This window comes from Macrobrachium nipponense, chromosome 42 (genome assembly GCF_015104395.2).
Source record: "Macrobrachium nipponense isolate FS-2020 chromosome 42, ASM1510439v2, whole genome shotgun sequence".
Classification (NCBI taxonomy): Eukaryota; Metazoa; Arthropoda; class Malacostraca; order Decapoda; family Palaemonidae; genus Macrobrachium; species Macrobrachium nipponense.
This window is the reverse complement of record NC_061103.1, coordinates 30,820,656-30,847,409: the sequence shown is the minus strand read 5'-3', so window position 1 is coordinate 30,847,409 and position 26,754 is coordinate 30,820,656. Positions and strand designations below refer to the sequence as shown.

At 37.6% G+C, this 26,754-nt stretch overlaps 1 protein-coding gene across 3 annotated transcripts; it reads left to right on the top strand.

Moving 5' to 3' along the window:
* The first annotated feature begins 757 nt into the window (after positions 1 to 757).
* LOC135213044 (organic cation transporter protein-like) lies at positions 758 to 26,754 on the top strand. 3 transcript variants are annotated; one of them, XM_064246872.1, is made up of 13 exons: positions 758 to 879; positions 3,968 to 4,073; positions 5,905 to 6,088; positions 11,152 to 11,263; positions 11,921 to 12,024; positions 15,952 to 16,106; positions 17,933 to 18,101; positions 18,975 to 19,119; positions 20,980 to 21,065; positions 22,462 to 22,721; positions 24,308 to 24,492; positions 25,541 to 25,692; positions 26,477 to 26,754. In XM_064246872.1, exons 2-13 carry the CDS (start codon positions 3,992 to 3,994, stop codon positions 26,538 to 26,540), a joined length of 1,698 nt encoding a protein of 565 aa, XP_064102942.1. In that variant the 5' UTR covers positions 758 to 879; positions 3,968 to 3,991; the 3' UTR covers positions 26,541 to 26,754. The 3 variants fall into 3 exon arrangements, with proteins under 3 accessions (XP_064102942.1, XP_064102945.1, XP_064102944.1); XM_064246874.1 differs by having other exon boundaries at positions 792 to 883; XM_064246875.1 differs by lacking the exons at positions 15,952 to 16,106; positions 17,933 to 18,101.

Here is a 26,754-nt window from a genome sequence, read left to right as displayed (position 1 = left end):
CACGAAGAAGAAAATTTAATATATAGCGAGATGAAGAACATTTGATATATAACAAGAAGTAGGAAATTTAAGGATAATAAGAAAAATCAATATGTAGCAAGAAGAACATTTAATGTATTGCAGAAAGAAGAAGAAAAACATTTGATATATAGCAAGAAGAAGAAGAAAAAAATTAATATATAGCAAGAAGAATAAAACATTTCATATAGTATAGCAAGAAGAAGAATAAAATTTGATATATGTAGCAAGAAGAAGAAAAACATTTAATATATAGCAAGAAGAAGAAAAAGAATAAAATTTGATATATAGCAAGAAAAATAAGCATTCAATATATAGCAAGAAGAATAAAATTTAATAGATATAGCAAGAATAAGAAAAACATTTTATGTATAGCAAGAAGAATAACATTTAAATATAGCAAGAATAAAAAAAACGTTTTATATATAGCAAGAAGAAGAATAAAATTTAAATATAGCAAGAATAAGAAAAACATTTTATATATAGCAAAAAGAATAACATTTAAATATAGCAAGAATAAGAAAAACGTTTTATATATAGCAAGAAGAATAACATTTAAATATAGCAAGAATAAGAAAAACATTTTATATATAGCAAGAAGAAGAATAAAATTTAAATATAGCAATAAGAAGAAAAACATTCAATATCTAGCAAGGAGAAGACGAGGATGAAGAAGAAAATTTAATGTATAGCAAGGATGAGGATGAAAGAGCAGGAGGAGGCGGAGGAGGGAGGGAGGAGGAGGTGGGGGAGGAGTAGTCCAAATCGTGAGTTTCCTTGAAGGTGCCACAGCCCAGCACCCACAGTGTTTTCCAGACACTCAGACTGGAAGGATCCTCCCCTTGAGGAACTCCTCTGCGTGTAAGTAAGCTCTCAATTGGTTGCTGATCTCTTTACCTCTTTTAAGTGGAAGCACACAAGTTTCACGTTTGGACGAGTGGTTTACGTGCTCGCCTGCCGAATCGGCAATACTGAGTTCGATTCCCCGCTCTGCCAACGTAGAATCAGAGGAATTTGTTTCTGGTGACTGGAAATTCATTGCTCGATATGATGTGGTTCGGATCCCACAATAAGCTATAGTTCCCGTTGCTAGGTAACCAGTTGGTTCTTAGCCACGTAAAAATATCTAATCCTTCGGGGCAGCCCTAGAAAAGCTGTTAATCACCTCAGTGGTCTGGTTAAACTTAGATGTACTTAACTTTTTTTTTATTAGGGGGACACTTATTCCTGCATACACACGCGAATGGTTAAGCAAAATTGAAGCTCATTCCAGTTGGCGCATAGTAATGTATTTTCAGTTCTGTGGTGCTTACTTAAGAAATTTAAACAACAACAATAGTCAGGACTAATGGAAGTTGAATATTCTAATGCCTGTAAAGTTTACTAGGGGAAATACCCTTAGAAATTTATATATATATAAATGATATATAAATAGATCAATTCTATTAGATCTATTGACATTTTAGACATCCAAGTAGGAGTTGCTATATGCAGAAAATATTTTTAATCAATTTTTCTCCTTGGACGATGTGCTTTGACGCTCTCAGAATCTCAGCGGCGGTGAACTTGGTGAAGTCATTCTAAGTCACTTAATCTGAAACAGTTTATTCGTCCAGTTTAGGTGACGTTTGATAAAATCGGACGGCTAGACCAGGGTCATTATTCAAGAGGCCATTCGTTTCACTGTACCTTTGTTCATATCGCTTTTTCATCCTACTCTCTTTTTTTCCAGTTACCCTTTTGAAACCTTTTCACTCTCAGTTTCCCTAAATCTTCTGTTCCAATTCCAAATATGGATTTTGTGCGGGATTATACCTCATGGCTTGGCCCCTTTTGTTGCCTTAATTTGAGGTAATGCCTACACCTGGTGTCAGTTTGAGGTTTTGTGGTGTCAGTTGGAGATATTGCCCGCACCTGGTGTCAGTTTGAGGTATTGTGGTGTCAGTTGGAGATATTGCCTACACCTGGTGTCAGTTTGAGGTTTTGTGGTGTCAGTTTGAGATATTGCCTACACCTGGTGTCAGTTTGAGGTTTTGTGGTGTCAGTTGGAGATATTGCCTGCACCTGGTGTCAGTTTGAGGTTTTGTGGTGTCAGTTGGAGATATTGCCTACACCTGGTGTCAGTTTGAGGTTTTGTGGTGTCAGTTTGAGATATTTCCTGCCCCTGGTGTCAGTTTGAGGTTTTGTGGTGTCAGTTTGAGATATTTCCTGCCCCTGGTGTCAGTTTGAGGTTTTGTGGTGTCAGTTTGAGATATTTCCTGCCCCTGGTGTCAGTTTGAGGTTTTGTGGTGTCAGTTTGAGATATTTCCTGCCCCTGGTGTCAGTTTGAGGTTTTGTGGTGTCAGTTGGAGATATTGCCCACACCTGGTGTCAGTTTTAGGTTATTTAGTTTGGTCCAGGTGAGATAAATTGCCCCTGGGCACCGTGGTCCAGTGAGAATATTTCCGGCCCCTGGTTGGTCAGTTTGGAGGTTTTGGTGGTGGTTCCAGTTTGGAGTATTGCCTGCACTGGTGGTCAGTTTGGGTTAGCCGTTATGTGTTCAGTTTTGAGGTTTTGTGGTGGTCAGTTTGGAGATATTGCCTGCATCCTGTGTCAGTTTTGGGGAGGCTTATGCCTCACCTTTTTGTTTCAGTTTAGGTTATGGTGGTTGTCAGTTGGGAGATTAATGCCTGCACCTGGTGTCAGTTTTCGTTTTAGGTTTTGTGTTGTCAGTTTGATATATTTACCGCACCTGTGTTCAGTTGAGGTTTTTTGGTGGTGTCGTTTTGGGGTTTTGGTGGTGTCAGTTGGAGATATTGCCTGCACCTGGTGTCAGTTTTAGGTTATGTGGTGTCAGTTTGATATATTACCTGCACCTGGTGTCAGTTTTTTTTTTTGTGAGTGTGTCATTTGGAGATACCTGCCTGGACCTGGTGTCAGTTTTAGGTTATGTGGTGTCAGTTGGAGATATTGCCCACACCTGGTGTCAGTTTTAGGTTATATGGTGTCAGTTGGATATATTGCCTGCACCTGGTGTCAGTTTGAGGTTTTGTGGTGTCAGTTGGAGATATTGCCTGCACCTGATGTCAGTTTTAGGTTATGTGGTGTCAGTTGGAGATATTGCCTGCACCTGGTGTCAGTTTTAGGTTATGTGGTGTCAGTTGGAGATATTGCCCGCACCTGGTGTCAGTTTTAGGTTATGTGGTGTCAGTTGGAGATATTGCCTGTCCCTGGTGTCAGTTTGAGGTTTTGTGGTGTCAGTTGGAGATATTGCCTGCACCTGGTGTCAGTTGGAGATATTGCCTGCTCTTGGTGTCAGTTGGAGATATTGCCTGCTCTTGGTGTCAGTTGGAGATATTGCCTGCACCTGGTGTCAGTTGGAGATATTGCCTGCACCTGGTGTCAGTTGGAGATATTGCCTTTTCTTGGTGTCAGTTGGCGATATTGCCTGCTTTTGGTGTCATATTGCCTGCACCTGGTGTCAGTTTGAGATATTGCCTGTACAAAATGTTTACCATTATTATTCGTAGGGTTTATATTCCTCAAAAAATAAGAGACATGAAAGTATCTTGGTAGTGACATAATTATCGTTACCTGTAGGATAAATGCCATGAAAACTAGCCCTAGATATATCTGTAAAATGTGTTTAGTACGAGGGTCATTCCTTACACTAACCCCCACCATTTTTTTTTATAATATTTTTTCACCTCTTAAGCGGGCAGTGCCTCCAGTGCCCCTCATTCGGTGCACTGTAGGCATTACTTTTACTGTACCTCCTTTCATATTCTCTTCCATCTTACATTCCACCTTTTCTTAACAATTGATTCATAGTGAACTGCTTTGAGGTTTTCCTCCTGTAACACCTTTCAAACCTTTTGCTATCAATTTCCGTTTCATCGTTGAATGACCTCGTGTGGCCTAAATTCTGTTCGTATATTGAATTCAATCCAATTCTTCTTCTTTTATTCAGAGCCAGGTGCAGTTGGCTTCCGTCATGATCAGTACGTTGGACGAGCTGTTAGCGGAGCTAGGCACCGGCTGGTGGGACGTCATCCATTATGTGGTTGCCATATTCTGTGAGTATTCAGTTCCTGACATTTCCTAGCTCGCTGATCCCAAGATCTAATTATAAACCTCCAAAATAGCTTGTATTACCTTGAAAAATCTTTTTACAGGATTTTTTTTCATTTTCTTTATTCTAGTTCTAGATATACTATCTGCCCTACTCTTAATATTTCTATTCAAATGCCTCATTCTAAAAAAAAAACCTTTTTCTTGCAAAATAAATTACAATTTCACTTGGTAAATCTTTTACTGCCAACTGAAGATGAGACGACCGTTTATCGATCCACCCTTTTCCTTCCTTGAGTGTTTCATCATCAACTGCTTTTAACACATAATGCATCAACCTTAAATGTTCAATGAAGGTTTTTGATGGCTTAAATAAATGTCCTCTGTTAACTTTGTATCCAGCTTTTCTCTGTGGTTACAGAACTGGTTGTCCCCCCTATTTCAGAATATTTGGAAATAAATTTACGCACAGGATATCCCCCCTATATATTTGAAGGATTCATCCTCTATCACGTCAGCTGTTTTCTGAGGTAACTGGGTCGTAACAGAAAAAGAATAATCAAATTCCTCAATCGTATTGTCCTTTACTTCAATATTAATGTCTTTGAATAAGATACCCGTTAGATAGCTCTAGTGCTAACTCTCTCTCTCTTTTATTCCCATCATTTTCTGAAGGGTCATTCTCTCTGATGTGTTTTACCCTTGATACAAAGAGAATCATCACTATGTGAACTAGAATTGGTCTTACTACTAAACAGCATGGTTCCTTTCCCAAACAAAAATGATCTCAACCTATACTTGAAGCTTAACCAAAAATGCTGTACGCAATCTTGGTTAAGTCTTCTGGTCATAATGTAATCTAAGTTGTATGGAGATCTTAGCATTGTGTGCAGTCCAATTAAAGATTTCATTCCATTGAGGAGTGATAGATGTGTATATCTGGTGATAGAAGTTCACTCTCGACGTGGTTCGGAAGTCACATAAAGCCGTTGGTCCCGTTGCTGAACAACCACTGGTTCCATGCAACGTAAAAACACCATAGAAACAAACAAACAAACCAATTAAAGATTTACTTGATAAAATTATGCCTTTCTGGATATTAAACATGCTACTAGAATTGGCTCTTACTTTAAGTGTACTCATCATGTCTATCATCTTATCTAAAGTGCCCTTCTGATAGTCAAATTCTATGCCAAAAGCATTTTTAGACCTCACATCATATATTTCTCTAGATCTTGGCTGATCCTTTGCCTCTGAAGGAGGATTCGTAGGAAGCTATGCTCAGAGCATTGAAGGGCATTAAGCAACCACAGAGATTTTAGCATTTCCGTGAAAGCTCTTCACTAAGTATCCGCAGGTTGCAAATCAAGTACAATAGTCATTTTCCTTGCGTGAGAATTGACAAGTTGAGAAACTCACCCTGTTTTAAATGAGGTGAAAAGGTTTATATCGTAAACATGAGTTTAACTGGTTTACCTTACGAGAGAGTGAGAAACTCATTCTGTTTTGAATTAGGCGAAGTTTTTATATCTTAAACTGGATTGTAACTGGATTGCCTTGACAGAGAGAGAGAGAGAGAGAGAGAGAATCTGTTTTTTCCCCACATCTTTGACCTCATTAGACATTTTCTGCTCGACAAGAAAATCGTAGATTAATCTCAGATAACTCAACGACGGGTAACAATTGATAGACGCTTAACAAGACAGCCGCCAGCGTGTCGACAAGTAAATGGTTTATATTACAACAGACTGTCGATGGTTGATGGAAGTTCAAGTACTGGGCGCCAGTAACCCTAGTGAAGCCCCTGGACTTTCTTTACCTTCTTTTCGACTTCAGGTTTGAGCCTACCTGCCAGCCAGGCGCTTGGGGGAGCGTTCTATGCACCTGCCGTGGATTACACCTGCGTCCCGACGGCGCCCTCTGCAGCGTCGGAGACGGGCGCCGAAGGAGGTGGAGGTGGAGGTGGAGGGCCTTCATCCTGGAGGCTCAAGGACCCAGCACCCGAAAACAGCACCGCCCTGTAAGTCGTATTCTAGTAGTCTTGCTTCGTATTCTTTTGAAATATGATGATGGTCCATACCTATTTTATATATATATATATATATATATATATATATATATATATATATATATATATATATATATATATATCAAGTACAAAAGGCCCATGAAAACAATGGTTTAAAGCTAAATTTTATGCACATTATATATATATATATATATATATATATATATATATATTATATAATATATATAGATATATATTATATCTATATATATATATATATATATATATATATATATATATATATATCTATATATATATATATATATATATATATATATATATATATATATATATATATATATGTGAGGCCTAGGGTTTTTGATTAATAATATATTGTCCATGTGTTCCCTATGACCTATGGAATGTGGAGAACAGTGCAGAAGCAACGATCCGAGAGTAGCTGATGAATGAGTTTCTGGGGATGGCGTGAGATAAAAGTGCTTAGTTCGACAAGTCAATGTACTGAGTTTATTAACTCTTCTCGAAGTGCCTTTGTGAAACTGGATGCAACTAGTGTTGCGAGGCGCTAGCGAACTGTGTGTTCGTATGTGCGTGTGCACCTCTTTCTGTTAAAAGAGTGTCATACCCAAGCCTATGGGTGGATTTTGACAAAGGGTCTTCAAGTCACAGGCAAGATGCCGTGGCGTTCGCCGGGGAGTTTTTGTGACATAGTGTTTAAGTGTCCGGTTGCTTGGGTGAGTGTTGAAGTGCTTTAGCCAAAGACTGGCTTGTTGTCTGTTTGACATTTTTATGATAATATCCAATATTTAACCTCTGTCTGTTAAACTTGTGTGTGTACTTACCGGGATGTGTTCTGTGTCTTTGAAACAGACGATTCTGGTACTTCTGGAAATGGAGGGACAAAGAGTTCCCAGAGGGGTGCGGACTTTTTTGGTGACTAATGATTACTATCAGACATTGTACTATTCGGGGTTTTTGAGTTAGTATGTAAGACTGGATTACTTGATTGATTGAATTATTTATTTGTTGTTAATAAACGTTAATGTTATGACGCAACACTCTCATTTTCATTACCTGTTAGAATGGAGAGAGAGAGGGGGATTGCCGAGAGAGAGAGAGAGGCTATGTGTGTAATGCTGTGTGTGGGTTTGCCTTCCGTCTCGTGTCACACGCTTACCTAATGAATAATGGGGGGGAATCCCCCCATAACATATATATATATATATATATATATATATATATATATATATATATACTATATATATATATATATATATATATATATATATATATATATATATATATATATATATATATATATATATATAATATATATATATATATATATATATATATATATATATATATATATATATATACATATATATATATATATATATATATATATATATATATATATATATATATATATATATATATATATATATATAATATATATATATATATATATATATATTACATATATATATATATATATATATATACAGTGGTACCTCGACATATGAAAGGCTCACCTTACGAAAAACTCGAGATACGAAAGCAAATACGAAGATTTTTTTTGCTCTACATACGAAAATAGTTCAGGATACGAAAAGTTGTTGCTCTAAAGTCCCGAGATTTGCCCGGACCACCGATAACAATTTTAAAACTTGCGCGCCACCAACTGAGTAGACTAGCCACCATCCTCCCCTTCCCATTGGTTCCTGATGTTAGTCACCGCCATAAGATTCTGCTGTTCTCCTATTGGTCAGCATCTCTCCCATGATCCCATCATGCATCTACGTAGCGGAGTGCTTTTTCGGCCACTCGGCGGCATCATCGCTATCGTAAGCACGCGGAATTTGTTCATTCTATACAATTTCGTTTATTAACGCAAATTCGCTAGTGATTTCGTTGTAGTACTACTTTATCGTGAGAACTTTACTACATACGTATACATACTAAATAACTTAATTACATACAGTATATACATAGTCATGGGCCCCAAGAAAGTTGAAGTAGGAAAGAAGAGGATGCTTTCTTTGGAGACAAAGATGGAGATAATTAAAAAGTATGAAGCTGGCATGCGATTGAGTGTGATCGCCAAGGAATATGGCTGAAATCCGTCGACAATAGGCACCATCCTTAAGCAGAAGGATGCCATCAAAGCAGCTACACCTTCCAAGGGTGTGACTATTTTGTCTAGCAAGAGGAGCCATGTACATGACGAGATGGAAAGGCTGCTTCTTGTCTGGATAAAAGACAAAGAAATCACTGGTGATACGATAACCGAGACGGCTATTTTCGGTGATTTGATTGCCCAGGCCAAAGACGACGGAGGAGAAGGGACATCGACGCCAACCCCAGAGTTCAAGGTTTTTCATGGGTGGTTCGAAAAATTATGTAAACGGACTGGCATCCATTTGGTGGTGTGGCATGGGGAGGCGGCCAGCTCAGACACGAAAGCAGCCGAAGCCTTTATTAAGACATTTGACGAGATGACAATCAAGGAAGGTTACAGTTCTCACCAAGTCTTCAACTGTGATGAGACTGGCCTTTTTTGGAAAAAAATGCTTCGCCGGACGTACATCATGCAGGAAGAAAAGAAGCTACCTGGGCATAAGCCTATGAAAGACAGGCTTATGCTCGCACTTTGTTCGAACGCCAGTGGGGATTGCAAGGTGAAGCCCCTACTTGTCTATCATTCGGAGACTCCTCGAGCCTTCAAGGCCCACAAAGTGCTAAAGGAGAAGCTTCCAGTGATGTGGAGGGCTAATGCGAAAGCCTGGGTAACGAGATATTGTTCACCGAGTGGGTAAATCTGTGTTTCGGCCTGACAGTGAAGAAATTCTTGGAAGAGAAGCGCCTCCCGCTGAAATGTCTGCTTTTGTTGGACAATGACCCTGCTCTCCCTCCTGGCCTTGAGGAAGATATCCTAGCGGAGTATTCGTTTATCAAGGTTCTTTATTTTCAGCCTAACACCACCCCTCTCCTCCAGCCCATGGACCAGCAAGTGATATCGAACTTCAAGAAGCTGTATACGAAACATCTTTTCAAGAGATGTTTCGACATCACCGATACCACAAACCTCACCTTGCAGGAATTTTGTAAGGAGCATTTCGAAGTTGTGATATGCATCCGACTCATCGATCAAGCGTGGCAGAAGGTTTTGAGGAGAACCTTGAATTCTTTGTGGAGGAAACTCTGGCCTGATGCCATATCCGCCCGAAACTTTGAGGGATTCAACGTAGGCAAAGCTGGTGCTGCAGATTCAGGAATAGTTGACGATCCTGAAAATGTTTTGCAACCAGATCTTGACGAGATCGTTGCACTCGGCAAGTCCATGGGGCTGGTCGTCGATGAGGATGACATCAATGACCTTCTTGTGGAGCACCAAGAGGAGCTTACGATGGATGGCCACGCAAAATAATGTCGTTCAAGAAGAGTTCTCTAGCAGCGGCGAGGAGGAGGAGGACGACCCTATGACAACGGCAGAAATTAAGGATGCTCTAGCTGCTTTTCATAAGGTGCAATCATTTGTAGAAAAGAGACACCCAAAAAGGCTTACACAGGTCGTATGCTTGCGCAGTTCAATGACGTTTGCCTGAGTCGTTTCAGGAGCATTGTGAAAAGCAGGCAGAAGCAATCTTCCTTGGATAGTTATTTTTTAAAGAGGCTTTTAGTAGGACTAAGCAAAAAGGAAGATCCAATTGATACTACGAAAAAACAGAAAGTTGAAATTGGTGAAGAAATTGAAATTTTGTAAAAAAGAAAAAAAAATGTAAAGTATAAAAAGTAAAAAAATGTAAAAATAAAAAAAAGACAAAAAAAATTTAATTTTAAGTTTTTTGTAAAGTTAAGTGTTACAGTTTTGATAATGTGTTTCGTAAAGTTAAGTGTACGTACTATAAGAAGTTTTCTGCCGATTGTCCTCCTCCTCTGTCGCCACTTTCGGAAATAGCCTCACTCGGAAGGTAAGGTTCCATATTTTACTACATACATACATATGTACGTACAGTATTTCTTGTACACCATGTACACTAATACACTTTATTTACAGGTACGTACATATTAGTATTAGTACGTATTAAGTTAGGTATTTATTGGTCAATTTAGCTTTATTATAAAATTTACTGGGGTGTTTTTGTAGGTCTTGGAACAGATTAGGCAGTTTACATGTAAAATGCAGTTCAAGATACGAAAACCTCATGATACGAAGGCCGCCTCGGAACGGATTAATTTCTTATGTCGAGGTACCACTGTATGTCAGGCCCATTCATTGGTTTAGATGCCCTTTCCCGTTTTGTAGAAATGTAGCTGTGCATCAAGTTGGAAGTTCTAATGAATTTTTTGATTAATGAAGTTATGGAAAGGCTGGAATATCCCGCATCTTCCAGTTTGTGAACCGCTTGAGAACCTTCCAGTCATCATTCATATCCATGAAATGTGCTTTATTCGCTGCTCTTCTAATTTATTAGGTTAAGCGTTCCTCGGCTAAAGCACAATTTAGCTTAACACACAAGTTCCTCGCTGGATGAGTAGTTTATGTGCTCCCCTGCTGATTCGTAGTCCCGAGTTCGAGTCCCCGCTCTACCAACGTGGAACAGAGGAATTAGTTTCTGGTGATTAGAAATTCACAATAAGCTGTAGGCTCCGTTGCTAGGTAACCAATTAGTTCCCAGCCACGTAAAATGATCTAATCCTTCTGGCCAGCCCCAGTGTTGCCAACTGTAAGGTAATTACCCTACGCGTAGAGTAATCTGAGCAAAATCTTAGACAGCAGGACAATATTTTCAGGTGAAGGGTAATTGTAACAAGGTAGGTTTAGATCAATATGCTTATTATTTCATGATATTGCATATAAACATAATCTAAAGATTTATTTATCACCATAGCCATAGAATGTTGGGCCATTTTCAATTATGTAGGGTAATTTCTCGTCTCCTGTAGGGGGCGTAGGGTTAGAGGGGTTGGCAGCACTGGCCAGCCCTAGGAGAGCTGTTAGTCAGCTCAGTGGTCTAGTTAAACTAAGATATACTTAACCTCACATGCAGGAATCGCTGTAGCTACTTGATGGAGAATGTACAGACCGGGGAAGTCATTGAGGAATCCTGCAGCGAGTGGCTGTTCGACAATTCCACCTTCGCCACAACTGTGACCTCGGAGGTGAGACCTCCGCAGGAGGACTGTAGGCATTCCTCAATGTTCTTTCCAGCGTTCCTTCCTGAGGTCCCTAGCTGCAACCCCTTTCATTTATTCCTTTTACTGTACCTTCATTCATGTTATCTTTCTTCCATCTTGCTATCCACCTTCTCATAACTGTGAGGTTTTCTTAATGTTAACACCTTTCAAACCTACTTGCTCTCAGTTTCCTTTCCAGCGCAGAATGATCTCATAGGTCCCTGAGCTTAGCCTTTGGCCTAAACTCTGTATGCCATTACATTTTCTCCTTGGGAAGGGATTTTTAACAATTCTTATTTACTCTGCCTTTTTATACCTCCAATTTATCGTTTTTCTTATTTCTTTTGAATTAATTATTATTTTTTATAAATAAATTCTTTAAGTTGGCCTGGTGCTCCTCTTAATTGAGAATGTATGATTTTATATATTCATTAATCTTTCTATAAGTTGGCCTGGCTCCTCATAATTCAGAATGTATGATTTTACATATTCATTATTTTTTCTAGAAGTTGGCCTAGTGCTCCTCATAATTCAAAATGTATGATTTTACACATTTATTAATTTTTCTATAAGTTGCCCTGGCTCCTCGTAATTCAGAATGTATGATTTTATATATTTATTATTATTTTTTTTTGTGTTCAGTTTCAGCTGACCTGCGACAGAGCGTACTTACGAGCCACCTACCAGAGTATCTACATGCTTGGGATGTTTATAGGGGCTCTCATCAGTGGATTTGCTGCAGACAGGTTTGTCGGATTTTGGTAGTTGTAGTCTTGATAGACACACACAAATTTTGGTAGGTGTAGTCTTTGCACACACAAATTTTGGTAGGTGTAGTCTTTGCACACACAAATTTTGGTAGGTGTAGTCTTTATACACACAAATTTTGGTAGGTGTAGTCTGATTTTTAACACACCATTTTGTTGTAGGTTTAGTTCCTTTATACACACAAATTTTGGTTAGGTGGTAGGCTTTATTTTACAACCACACATTTGGTAGGTTGTAGTCTTTTTATACACCACATTTTTTGGTAGGTGTAGTCTTATTACACACAAATTTTGGAGGTGTAGTCTTTGATAAACCACACAATTTTGGTAGGTGTAGTCTTTATACAAAAACACATTTTGGTTAGGTTGTAGTCTTTATACCACTTTTGGTAGGTGGTAGTCTTTAAATTTTAAAACACACATTTGGTAGGTGTAGTCTTTATTACACAAATTTGGTAGTTGTAGTTCTTTATTACAACACAATTTTTTGGTAGTTGTAGTCTTGATATAGAGCACACAAAATCTTTGGTAGGTGTAGTTTTGCCCAACACAAGATTTTGGTAGGTGGTGTCCTTTGGCACACACAAATTTTTGGTAGTCGTAGTCTATACACACAAATTTTTGGTAGGTGTAAGTCTTTGCACACACAAATTTTGGTAGGTGTAGGCTATACATCACAATTTTGTAGGTGTAAGTCTTTGCATCACACCAATTTTGGTAGGTGTAGTCTTTATACCAAATTTTGGTCAGGGTGTAGTCTTTGCACACACAAATTTTGGTAGGTGTAAGCCTTTAATCAGACGACAAATTTGGTAGGTGTAGTCTTTTATAACAGCACAACCATTTTGGTAGGTGTAGTCTTTATATCACCAAATTTTGGTAGGTGTAGTCCTTTATACACAAATTTTGGTAAGGTTAGTCTTTGCACACACAAATTTTGGTAGGTGTAGTCTTTATACACACAAATTTTGGTAGGTGTAGTCTTTGCACACACAAATTTTGGTAGGTGTAGTCTTTATACACACACATTTTGGTAGGTGTAGTCTTTATACACACAAATTTTGGTAGGTGTAGTCTTTATACACACAATTTTGTAGGTGTAGTCTTTTAACACAAATTTTGGTAGGTGATAGTCTTTTATACAGCAAATTGTGGTAGGTGTAGTCTTTTGCAACACCAAATTTTTGGTAGGTAGTCTTTTACACCAATTTTGGTAGGTGGATTCTTGCCCACACAAACATTTTGGTAGGTGTAGTCTTTGTACACCACAATTTTGGTAGTGTAGTCTTTGCACACACCATTTTTGGGTAGGTGTTTAGTCCTTTATACACACACTTTTGGTAGGTTTGGGTATGGGGTCTTTATACCACACAATTTTTGGTCGTTTGTAGATCTTTATACACACACATTTGGTAGGTGTAGTCTTTTAATAACACACACATTTTGGTTAGGTGTATTCTTTTATACAACCCAAATTTGGTAGGTGATAGTTCCTTTATACACACTAGCATTTTGGTAGGTGTATCTTTATACACACAATTTTGGTAGGTTTTATTCTTTTACCACACATTTTTGGTAGGTGTAGTCTTTATTATACACACATTTTGGTAGGTGTTCGTTATTTTACAACACAATTTGGTTAGGGTGTAGTCTTTATACACACTTTTGTAGGTGTAGTCTTTATACACACCAATTTTTGGTAGGTGTAGTCTTTATTTTACACACAATTTTGGTAATGTGTAGTCTTTATCACACAAATTTTGGTAAAGTTGTACGTCTTTGCACACACAAATTTTGGTAGGTGTAGTCTTTATACACACAAATTTTGGTAGGTGTAGTCTTTATACACACACATTTTGGTAGGTGTAGTCTTTATACACACACATTTTGGTAGGTGTAGTCTTTATACACCCACGTTTGTGGGTATTCTTTTACCACACATATTTGGTAGGTGTAGTCTTATACACCACCCATTTTTGGTAGTGTAGTCTTTATCACACAATTTTGGTAGGTGTGTCTTTATACACACATTTTATGTAGAGTTTTGTAGGTCTTTATACACACATTTTGGTAGGTGTGTCTTTATCACACATTTTGGTAGTGTCGTCTTTATACACACATTTTGGTAGGTGTAGTCTTTATACACACAAATTTTGGTAGGTGTAGTCTTTATACACACATTTTGGTAGGTGTAGTCTTTATACACACAAATTTTGGTAGGTGTAGTCTTTATACACATTTGTAGGTGTAGTCTTTTATACACTTTTGGTAGGTGTAGTCTGCACACATTTTGGTAGTGTACGTTTCTTTATACATCACATTTTTGGTAGTGTAGTCTTTATTTTACACAAACACTTTGGTAGGTGTAGTCTTTGACACACAAATTTTGGTAGGTGTGTATCTTTTATACACATTTTGGTAGGTGTAGTCTTTATACACACAAATTTTGGTAGGTGTAGTCTTTATACACAAATTTTTGGTAGGTGTAGTCTTTATACACACATTTTGGTAGGTGTAGTCTTTATACACAAATTTTGGTAGGTGTAGTCTTTATACACACAAATTTTGGTAGGTGTAGTCTTTATACACACACATTTTGGTAGTGTAACAAATTTTAACACACATTTTTGGTAGGTGTATCTTATACACACTTTTTGTAGGTGATCTTTATACACACTTTGGTAGGTATCTTTATACACACAAATTTTGGTAGGTGTAGTCTTTATACACACAAATTTTGGTAGGTGTAGTCTTTATACACACACATTTTGGTAGGTGTAGTCTTTATTCACAAATTTTGGTAGGTGTAGTCTTTGTACACACACACATTTTAGCAGTTCCAGTCTTTATACACACACACACACACACACACAAATTTTGGTAGTTGCAGTCTTTATACGCAAAGTTTGGTAGTTGTAGTCCTTATACACACAAATTTTAGTAGTTGTAGTCTTGATACACACAAATTTTGGTAATTACAGTCTTGATGCACACAAATTTGGGTATTTGCAGTCTTTAAACACACATACACACACACACACACACACACAAGCATCCCAACGTAGCCGATGTCGTAACTCAGCGGATACGTTGAAGTCCGGAAAAATAAGTTAATTATGTTTGTCTGAATAGAATGATCTGTTGAGTGAGGTAGACATAGCTGATCCTGAAAGGAACGCGACCGATACCTGCCTGCCTGTCTGTCTGACCTCGTAATCATGGCAAAAATGTTACATATATCTTTTATGTTTCACTTAATACCACTGCATAGCACCTTGACTGAACTTAGTTTTGGGGTATGATAATGTTTTTCCTTTTTTGCTGTGAAACCTTTTCTTTTTCTATGAGTGAATCTGTCATGAAACCATTGCTAAGTTTTTAGATAAAAATGAATAATATGCAAATTACCTGAAGATTATTTTATTCGCAAACCTTGTAAAGGGGCTTTGTCAAAAGTTTTGCTTGGGAGATATTTTGACACTAACAACTTTCTAACTCTTAGTTCTGTGGTTCTTAGTTGACAGTGAACACCACATACATACAGCAGCTATAAAATGGGATTCCTAATATAACTGCTATTATAGCTATTATAAGTATTAGAAATTAACGAACTCATTATTAATATAAATTGATACATCCACAAAAGAAGTGCAACAATGTTGATGTATAACCGATTGACTTACGTTGAAACCCTACTATTCCTGTCTTAAACTTAATGTGTTCCATTTCAACTAAATTCTATTTTCCAATTCCAGTTCCATTAGGGAAGGAAAGACCTCAAAAGACTTATAACCAAGAACGACGCGTGGTTTATTTTTCAAGACTTTTTTTTTCTGTCACAAAGCTTCTGGTTTTTATATTTCCGTACTTAATTTTCTTTTTTTCCCTATTTTTTGTCCTCCTCAGGTTTGGTCGGAAAGCTACGCTCGTCGTCGGCCTTCTTTCATTCATGATTTTGTCGAATGTGTCGTGCTTGTTGCCGAATCTGTCAGTATTGCTCTTCTCTCGCTTCTTGTTGGGTTTCACTATGCCTTTCATCTCCAACATCAGTTACATTCTGGGTGTGTAATTCTCTCGTTCAGTCTTGACAAATATTCCTTCAGTACTTCTCAGTCATTGACAAATATTCCTTCAGTACTTCTCAGTCATTGACAAATATTCCTTCAGTACTTCTCAGTCATTAAAAAATATTTATTCAGTACTTTTCTGTCATTGAAAAATATTACTTCCGCCCTTTTCAGTCATTGAACATTGAAAAACGCTCCTTGATCCCTTCTCAGTCATTGAAAAATATTCCTTCAGTACATTTCAGTCATTGAAAAATATTTCTTCAGTAATTTTCAGTCTGATCAATATCCCTTCCTCCCTTCTCTGTCACTGAAAAATACTCCATCCCTTCTTGGTCATTGAAAAATATTCCGTCAGTACTTCTCAGTCATTGGGAAATATTCTGTCAGTACTTCTCAGTCATTGGAAAATACTCCGTCAGTACTTCTCAGTCATTGGAAAATATTCCTTCAGCCTTTCTCAGTCATTTGAAAAATGCTCCTTCATCCCTTATCAGTCATTGAAAAACACTCCTTCAGTCTTTGTCAGTCATTGAGAAATATCCTTCAGTGCTCCTTAGTCATTGAAAGATATTCCTTCACCCTTTCTCAGTCGTTGAAAAATACCCCTTCACCCCTTCTCAGTCATTGAATAGTATTCCCTCAGCCCTTGTCAGTCATGGAGAAATACTCCTTCGGCCTTTCTCAGTCGTAAAAAAATATTCCTTCAGCCCTTCTCAGTCATTGAAAAATATTCAGCCATTCTTGAAAAATATTTCCATCAACCCTTCTCTGTCATTGAAAAATATTCTGTCATTCTTGAAAAATATTCCTTGACCCTTTCTCAGTCATTGAAAAAATATTCTTTCAGCTCTTCTCAGTCATTAAGAAATAATCCTTCACCCCATCTTAGTCATTGGAAATTATTCCTTCAGCCCTTCTCAGTCAGTGAAAAATATTCAGCCATTCTTGAAAAATATTTCCATCGGCCCTTCTCTGTCATCGAAAAATATTCTGTCATTCTTGAAAAATATTCCTTGACCCTTTCTCAGTCATTGGAAAATATTCCTTCAGCCCTTCTCAGTCATTGAAAAAATATTTCTTCAGCTCTTCTCAGTCATTAAGGAAAATAATTCTTTCAACCCCTTTAAGTCATTGGGATTATTCCTTCGCCCTTCTCTCAGTCATTAAGAAATAATCCTTCACCCCATTTAGTCATTGGAAATTATTCCTTCAGCCCTTCTCAGTCATTGGAAAATATTCTTTCAGCCCTTCTAAGTCATTGAAAAATATTCCTTCAGCCCTTCTCATGGTTATGTTAATGATTTCTCCTATAGTTTATGTAATTTCTTCTCATATACAGGTGATAAGCCTCACGCAATTGTTGGAATTATTTCATGCGTTCTTTTTATGACTTTGGTCCAAATGGATGAAAATACTTGAATCAAACTTAATTTTCTTATATGCCTGAACATCTCTCATTCATGATAACGTCATTCCTCAGTGGTAATTACATTTCTAGTTAAGTTTGAGCTTTTTGAAAAGAAGAAAACTGAGTGACTGATGTGTAGGAAAAGCATTTCATTAATGATAACAACAAATTGTTAAGTTAAAGTTCTCTGCACATGCATACCTGTCAAAGTCTATAAATTGAACGGTCTCCAAGACTCTCTCTCTCTCTCTCTCTCTCTCTCTCTCTCTCTCTCTCTCTCTCTCTCTCTCTCTCTCTCTCTCTCTCTCTCCTTTTATCTGTAGAATTAACCAAAATTGAAACATCTAGTAGCACGCGCCTTCCGAGACATTCAGTTTCAAAGTAACGTCTGTTCTTCTTCTTTCGTCAGTCGTGGAGATTTCGGAACCTCGCCTGAGACCTCACCTTGGTATTCTCATGATGCTTCCCTGGGCCTTCGGTATGATGATATTGGGAGGCATTGCATACCTCATCAGGGAGTGGAGGTGGCTTCAGTTCACGGTGTCAATACCTGGGGTACTTGTTTTACCTTTCCTGTGGTAAGGATGAAGTTGGGGGTTTCGTTAAACCTTTCCTGTGGTAAACATAACGTTGGGAGCTGTGTTATAAAACCTCCCTGTGGTTAGCATAACATCGTGAGCTGTGTTATACCTCTCCTGTGGTAAACATGATATTGGGAACTTGGTTATACCTCTCCTGTGGTAAACATGACACTGGGAGCTGTGTTATACCTTTGCTGTAGTAAGCATAATATTTTGGGCTTGCATAGTCACGGATGCGATTGTTATGCCTGTAAAGGAAGCTTTGCACCTACCGTGAATATTGTGGTGCTTATGATGATGATGACAAAGTGAAGCTGTGGGACGGATGGGTAATTGTGTTGCATCAAAACAGTCATTAAAATACAGCAGTATGTGATGTATAAAGTTGGGATAATACAGTAATATAAAAAACTAATACAGTAATGGATATACATTTTTATATAAGCACAAACAGCAACTCTTCTTTGACCTAATTCAAAACTTCATAGATAAAAAAATCATTTATAAAGTTCGAAGTTGCAAAGAAATTTTCGTGAAATGATTGATTAGATGCAATTACTAATACCCAAGAACATGAAATCGTAATGCAATTAGTACAAAAAATTTTCGATAAATAAAATAATCATTTGTTAGGTTCACAAGTTTCTTCATAAAAGAGGTAAAGGAATTTTCGTGAAATAATTGAATAGATTTAAATATGAGAAAATTGTAATAATTAATTAAATACATATATACACGAATAAGTTTATTTTCAATTGACAATCTGACGGAAACTCGCCTCTACTTTGAATGACAAAAGAAGAATTATCTTCATTTCTTGTCTGATTTCTAATCGTAATTCTCACAAGCATTCTGATTTCTCACTCGAAGGATGATGGACGAATCTCCAAGATGGCTGGCAGTGACTGGCCGACACGAGCGTGCCTTGGAGGTGCTGAAAAAGGCAGCAAGACTGAACAGAACATCTTTGCCTGGTAATGAAAAGGTCCTCGCCATCCTAAGAGAGAGCAAGGAGGTAAAATTCACTTCCACCTGTATCTTTACACTCGCCAGCGTGCCCTAGGCCCTTAGCTGCGACCCCTTTCGTTCCTTGTTTTGTACTACTTTCATATTTTCCTTCTTCCATCCTACTCTCCACGCTTTCCTTACAGTTGTTTCACAGTGCAGCTGCTGCGAGATCCAACTCCTATTGCACCTTTCAAACCTTATCACTCTCAATTTCCCTTTCAGACGTGAATGACCTTATTGGTCCGAGCGCTTGGCCTTTGGCATATATTTTTCATCCCAAGTCCATTCCCAGTTGGAATATTGTGTTCCCAGTTCCGAGGCTTTGCCTGCTAATTTGTCTAGGTCTTTCAAGCTCAGATTTTGGGAAAACTTAGTCTTTCAAGTTCAGGTTTTAAGAAAACTTAGACTTCCAAGCCTAGATTTTGGGAAAACTTCTTTCAAGTTCAGATTTGGGGAAAACTTAAGTCTTTCAAGTTCAGATTTTGGGAAAAATTAAGTCTTTCAAGTTCAGATTTTGGAAACTTAAAAGTCTTTTCTAAGTAAAAATGTTTGGGGAAAACTTAGTCTTTATTTCAAGTTCAGATTTTGGGAAAAAATTAAATTTCTTTCAAGTCAGATTTCAAAACTTAAGTCTTTATAGTAAAATTTTGGGGAAAACTTGCAACGTTCAAGATTTTGGGAAAACTTAAGTCTTTCAAGTTCAGATTTTGGGAAAACTTAAGTCTTTCAAGTTCAGATTTTGGGGTAAAACTTAGTCTTTCAAGTTCAGATTTGGGGAAAACTTAGTCTTTCAAGTTCAGATTTTGGGAAAAATTAAGTCTTTCAAGTTCAGATTTTGGGAAACTTAAGTCTTTCTAGTTAAAATTTTGGGGAAAACTTAAGTCTTTCTAGTAAAAATTTTGGGGAAAATTTTAGTCTTTCAAGTTCAGATTTTGGGAAAACTTAAGTCTTTCAAGTTCAGATTTTGGGAAAACTTAAGTCTTTCAAGTTCAGATTTTGGGGAAAACTTAAGTCTTTCAAGTTCAGATTTTGGGGAAAACTTAGTCTTTCAAGTTCAGATTTTGGGGAAAACTCAAGTCTTTCAAGTTCAAATTTTGGGGGAAAAACTTAAATCTTTCAAGTTCAGATTTTGGGAAAACTTAAGTCTTTCAAGTTCAGATTTTGGGGGAAAATTAAGTCTTTCAAGTTCAGATTTTGGGGGAAACTTAGTCTTTCAAATTCAGATTTTGGGGGAAAAACTCAAGTCTTTCAAGTTCCGATTTTGGGAAAACTTAAGTCCTTCAAGTTTAGATTTTGGGGGAAAACTTAAGTCTTTCAAGTTCAGATTTTGGGGAAAACTTAGTCTTTCAAGTTCAGATTTTGGAAAAAAATTAAGTCTTTCAAGTTCAGATTTTGGGAAAACTTAAGTCTTTCTAGTTAAAATTTTGGGGAAAACTTAAGTCTTTCAAGTTCAGATTTTAGGAAAACTTAAGTCTTTCAAGTTCAGATTTTGGGAAAACTTAAGTCTTTCAAGTTCAGATTTTGGGGAAAACTTAAGTTTTTGAGGTTCAGATTTTGGGCGGAAACTTTAGTCTTTGCAGTTTTCACATGAAAACTTAAGTTTTCTTTCAAGTTCAGATTTTGGGAAAACTTTAAGCTTTCAATTAGGGGATTGGGAACTTTTAAGTCTTTCCAGTTAGATTTTGGGAAACTTTAGTCTTTCAAGTTCAGGGATTTGGGGAAAACTTTAGTCTTTCAAGTTCAGTTTTTTCTTCAAGTTCAGATTTAGGGAAGTAACTAACCAAAGTAATTGTGGCAAATAACATTAAAATTCAGGACAGCATAAAGTTGTAGCAACAAACTTATTTTTTCTTTTTTCTGTTTTCAGGAGGAATCCGTAAATCCGCGACAAGAGAAGAAAGGGATAAAAGTAATGATACAAGAACAATTGGCCAGCCTGAGTATTCTCCTCAGGTGAGTTAGTACTATGCTCTATTTTTTTCCATCTGTCCATCTGCCTGTGGTGGTCGCGCATGGTAATACTGCGTCCCGGGCTTTAAATAGTTACGCTATGTGTAAGTTTTAGGTAAACAAAAGGATATCTGGGTGTACATTTGCAACTGAAAAGTGTTTTGATAATTTACCGTATGCGAATCACACCGTTAATATTCAAAATAGGATATTATTTAAAGCCCGGGACGCAGCGTTACCATGCGCAAACACCACAGGCGGATGGACAGATGGAAAAAAACAGAGTATAGGTTGTTGGTTAGTATTCAGTCTGGTAACATTTGCGCCTAGAGCGTATCATATTTCATACCGTGCCATCTTTCAGCTCACGATAAACCTCGCCTTGTGACTGCCTGATTGGGCCCGAAATGTGTACATTATACATCTATCTAGTAATATATCTGTCTGTGTATATATACTATATATGTTTATATATATATATATATATATATATATATATATATATAATATATATATATATATATATATATATATATTATTTTTTCTTTTTTATGTAAGTGAAAAATGTTCGTGTTATTATATAAAATGCTGTAAGACCAATGTTTTTGCTTTCCTGTTTGCTCGTATTCCAAAGATGTTTGAAATGAGAATAGATTATGTTGTAGTTAGTAATTTAAGGACAAATGTTAGTGTATTGCACTAACGAAATTCTGGTTGAAAATAGTACACCACTTCTTCATGAAAGTGAATTCATAATAGCGTGATGCTGAAAGGTTTTTAGAAGGTTCTCTTCAGCTTCCTTTTGGCCCCTATATGCAACCCCTTTCATTCCTCTTACTTTACCTCTGTTCATATTACCTTTCATCGTACTTTCTACCCTCTGGACCATCATTATTTCATAATGCAACTGAAAGGTTTTCTTCCTGTTACAACTTCCAGATTATTTTTTTCTTTACTCGGTTCCCATTTCAGCTCTTGAACACCTCAGTGGCGTGATCGGTATGGTCTTGGCCTTCCACCTCAGTGGCTGCCAGTTTGATTCTCGGGCATTCCATTGAGGAGTGAGAGATATGTATTTCTGGTGGTAGAAGTTCACTCTCGACGTGGTTCGGAAGTCACGTAAAGCCGTTGGTCCCGTTGCTGAATAACCATACTGGTTCCATGCAACGTAAAAAAAAAAAAAAAAAAACACCATACATGCTGAATGACCTCTCAAGTCCCATCATATGGCGTTTGTCCCAAATTCTGTTATATTCTAATAACTGTTTCTTGGTGCAAATACGAGGGTTATTTACTGTTACTCCTTTCAAACTTTTTCACTGTCCATTTCCCATTCAGCATTCAATGAACTTCAATTTCCCTGAACTTCAGTACTAAATGACCTCTTGGGTCCCAATAGGACACCGAAACTCCGTCGAACAACACTGGCCCTCTACTGCTCGTATGTCATCGTCAACATGAGCTATTACGGCCTCTCCCTCAGCGGCGGGAATTTGAGCAACGACCCCTTCGTCTTCATGGTCCTCTCGGGCCTGATGGAGGTCCCAGCCTACTCCCTGACGGTGCCCCTCGTGGCCCACTTCGGACGACGCATGCCCACGCTCGTCAGTTTTGCCCTCAGCGGCGTCGCTCTCTTGGCTATAGCTCCGACGCCTCCAAGTAAGTTCTCCCCCCCCTCTACGGGGTAAAGTGTACTGTAGGTCTTACTTAAATTTTTCCACCCTCTCCTAACACCTTTCAAACCTCCTTACTGTCAGTTTCCGTTTCAGAGCTGAATGACCTCATAGGTCCCAGCGCTTGGTCATTGGCCTAAATTCTATATTGCAATCTATTTCAAGTTAGCTAAATGTATTAGGGTGAAGTACTGTTGTATTTATAAATTTAGGCAATGAGTTGTTATATAGTTAAACATGATTATATATAAGTATGAATTTGAGAGAGAGAGAGAGAGGAGAGAGAGAGAGAGAGAGAGAGAGAGAGTTGCACATACATGATTAGAGTAGGAAGGGTTTCCATTATATACGTATACGTATAGTGTGTCCGTTATTTAAAAAAATATTATATATATATAAATATATATATACGTTATATATCTATATAATATATATAATATTGTATATATAGTGATAGTGAGAGGAGAGAGAGAAGAGAGAGAGAGAGAGAGAGAGAGAGAGAGATAGAGAGAGAGAGAGGAGAGAGAGAAGAGAGAGCTTTACAAAAAGAGAATGAACGGAAAAGCTCTTGTAAATAAAAGGATCAAGGTCTTTGTATCCATCACATTTCATCCATTTCTTATTCTTTCATATTCCCTTCCTTTTCCTTCATTTTCCTCCGTTTTCCCTTCACTTTCTTCCATTTTCTCTTAATTTTTCTTCATATTCTCTCATTTTATCTTCATTTCCTTTAATTTTCCTTTCATCCTTACTGCATTCTCCATTAATCTTTTCTCAATTTTTCATTATTTTCCTTTATTTTCTTGAATTTCTTTCATTTTACCCACATTTTCCAGTCGTCTTCCCTGAATTTTCCTCCATTTTCTTCAAGACCCTTCATTTTCCTTCATTTCCCATAATTTTCCCTTTATCTTTCATTAATTTGTCCTTCTTTGGGGTATGGTTTTCCTCAGTTGTTTTCCTTTCATTTTCCCCTTCGTTTTTTCGAAATTGTTCCTTGTTTCCCCCTTCATTTCCTTCATTTCCTTTCATTTCCCCTTAGTTTTCCTTTCATTGTTCCTTCATTTCCCCTTAGTTTTCCTTTCATTGTTCCTTCATTTCCCCTTCGTTTTCCTTTCATTGTTCCTTTATTTTTCCTTCGTTTTCCTTTCATTGTTCCTTTATTTCCCCTTCGTTTTCCTTTCATTGTTCCTTTATTTTTCCTTCGTTTTCCCCTCATTGTTCCTTCATTTTCCCTTCGTTTTTCCTTCATTTCCCCTTCGTTTTCCTTTCATTGTTCCTTTATTTTTCCTTCGTTTTCCTTTCATTGTTCCTTCATTTCCCCTTCGTTTTCCTTTCATTGTTATTTTATTTTTCCTTCGTTTTTCCTTCATTGTTCCTTCATTTTCCCTTTGCTTTTCTTTTATTGTTTCTTTATTTTCCCTTCGTTTTTCCTTCATTGTTCCTTCATTTTCCCCTTGCTTTTCTTTTATTGTTTCTTCATTTTCCCTTCGTTTTCCCTGCATTGTTCCTTCATTTTCCCTTCGTTTTCCCTGCATTGTTTCTTCATCCCCTCGTTTTTCTATCACCTAGGTCACGGATGGCTCGTGATGACCCTGGCGATGGTGGGGAAGGTGTGCATCGCCTCGGCCTACCAGATCCTGATCTTCTACTCGACCGAGCTCTTCCCGACGGAGGTTCGGAGCCGGGGCGTCGGCACCTGCTTCATGATCTCCCGCCTCGGCTCTATCGTCTCGCCCTTCATCAATGAGATCCTGGTGAGACTTGGGGTCTTCTCTCTCTCTCTCTTTGTGGCGGGATCACAAGCTATAAACTTGGGGTCTTCTCTCTCTCTCTGTGGTGGGATCACAAGCTAGAAAAACAAAAAACAAGTGGCAAAACCCTCCCCACATTAACCTAATCGATCCAGCTGCCAAACCCACCCTCAGTTACACTTTCTTCTTTACACAACAAAATACAGCAGGACAATTGACCTACACCTATACAAAACAAAAAAACAAAAAAAACAAAAGCATGTACTTACCAACTCCAGATATTTCCGGGCTATCCTGTGCTGTCCACTGGTCGAGGTCACAGAGATATAAACAACCACAAGCCAAAACCAAGAGCCACAACCCAACAACACAAAAATAACAACAACCAAGGACCGTAACTCAACACAACACCCAAGGACCACAACCCCACAACTCAACAACACAACAACAACAACAACTAAAGACCACTGCACAACCAATCACTAACACAAAACAACAACACAAAAAACAACACCAACTCAACAATAACTAAAAACAAACCAACAAAACACCAACAACCAATTCAGTCATTAACTATCCATACAGCAATTACACCCTCTCTCTCTCTCTCTCTCTCTCTCTCTCTCTCTCTCTCTCTCTCTCTCTCTCTACAACACTTTCTCATCAGCGTTGCCGTTTTTTCTTCACAACATTGGCTTTTAGCAGTGTTACCATATGCAACTCTTCTGATTTTTTTTTACATTATTTATGATTTAATGGTTAGGATGCTTATATAAATTTATTTGTATAAATAAGCAGGATATGTTTTATAACCTTATTTTCATGAACAAAAACATAAAAAGGCAAAGCGAGGAATTTTATTCCTCAGTGCCGTGGCCTGTGGTTGGAAAAGCCACGGAGGGTTGCCAGATGTCACCAGAAGGCCACACTAGTAGACGAAATTCCTCAAAACGGCTACCCTGTTTCTCATTCAATTCCTGTAAGTGTCGATCCAACAAAGCATGTGTGTAACAAGGACTACGTATATATACTGTACTCCAATTCCCCACAGGGGTCAGTCTACCCATGGGCACCGTCTGCCGTCTTTGGCGCCACAGCCTTCGTAGCGGGTCTCGTCATGCTGATGCTGCCGGAAACGATGGGCGTCGCGCTTCCAGAAACCGTGGCAGAATTAGAAGCCAGAGATATGCCAAGTAAAAAGAGGTAAGAACTTGAGATGAAATCTCTCTTTTTGGAATTATTATTATTATTATATTATTATTATCGTACTCAGGAAGCAGACCCTCTCTCAAGCATACTTTATTAAAAGTAATGGCTACTTGAGCAGCGTTACACTTGTAAGGCTGCTGAAGTAGCCATTACTTTTAATAACGTATTATTATTATTATTATTATTATTATTATTATTATTATTACTTAACAATTGATTCGTAATCCAACTGAGAGGTTTTCAAAACCTTCTGTTACACCTTTCAAACCTTTTAAACTGTCCATTTCCGTTTCAGCGCTGAATAACCTTATAGGTTGCAGCGCTTGGCCTTTGGCCTAAATTCTACAGGGTGGCCCAGAAGTAGGTTTGCAGTTATCACGTAGGCAGATGAAATTTCTTTTAAAACAGTTTTTTTTTTTTTCATTTAAATTTCTATCTTATCTTACAATCATATCGTTTACGCACATCTGAAACAGAATGTTTAATCTCTCGGATGCTCAAAATGTCCTCCTTTAACATTGCAATTTTTTTTATATATAATTAAGATCTAAACTGTTAATATGTGATTGCGAAATAGATAGTTGAATAACTGTAAAACTACTTTTGGGCCACCATGCATATTCTGTTCTTATATAATACTTACTGTAATGACGTTTAGTAAGACATTTTCTTCCACTTATTCAGTTGCCAGTTTAATTCAAAGTCGTCGAGAAGGCTTTTGTGTTATTGTCACCACGGAATAATTTGCAAGGCGTTATTAAATCTTCTTCTTCCATAGGTCTTGGCTACGTATTCCAACATCTGAGGAAAAAGGTGGAGATAAGCAGCAGGAAGTGTTATGAAGGTTGACAGCTGCAGACAGCAGGCAAAAAAATGACAACAAACAACAAAAAAACAAAAAAAAAACCGTCAGTGAAACCTCAAGAGGGAGAATTTATGATTTGTAATCTAGCAAAGAGAGAGATTCCGAATTCCACTACAACCTTTGCAAAGTATTGCCTCACGAGGTAGGCTGTTATATGAAGAGCATGCAAATAAATTTCATTGTTTCCAGTA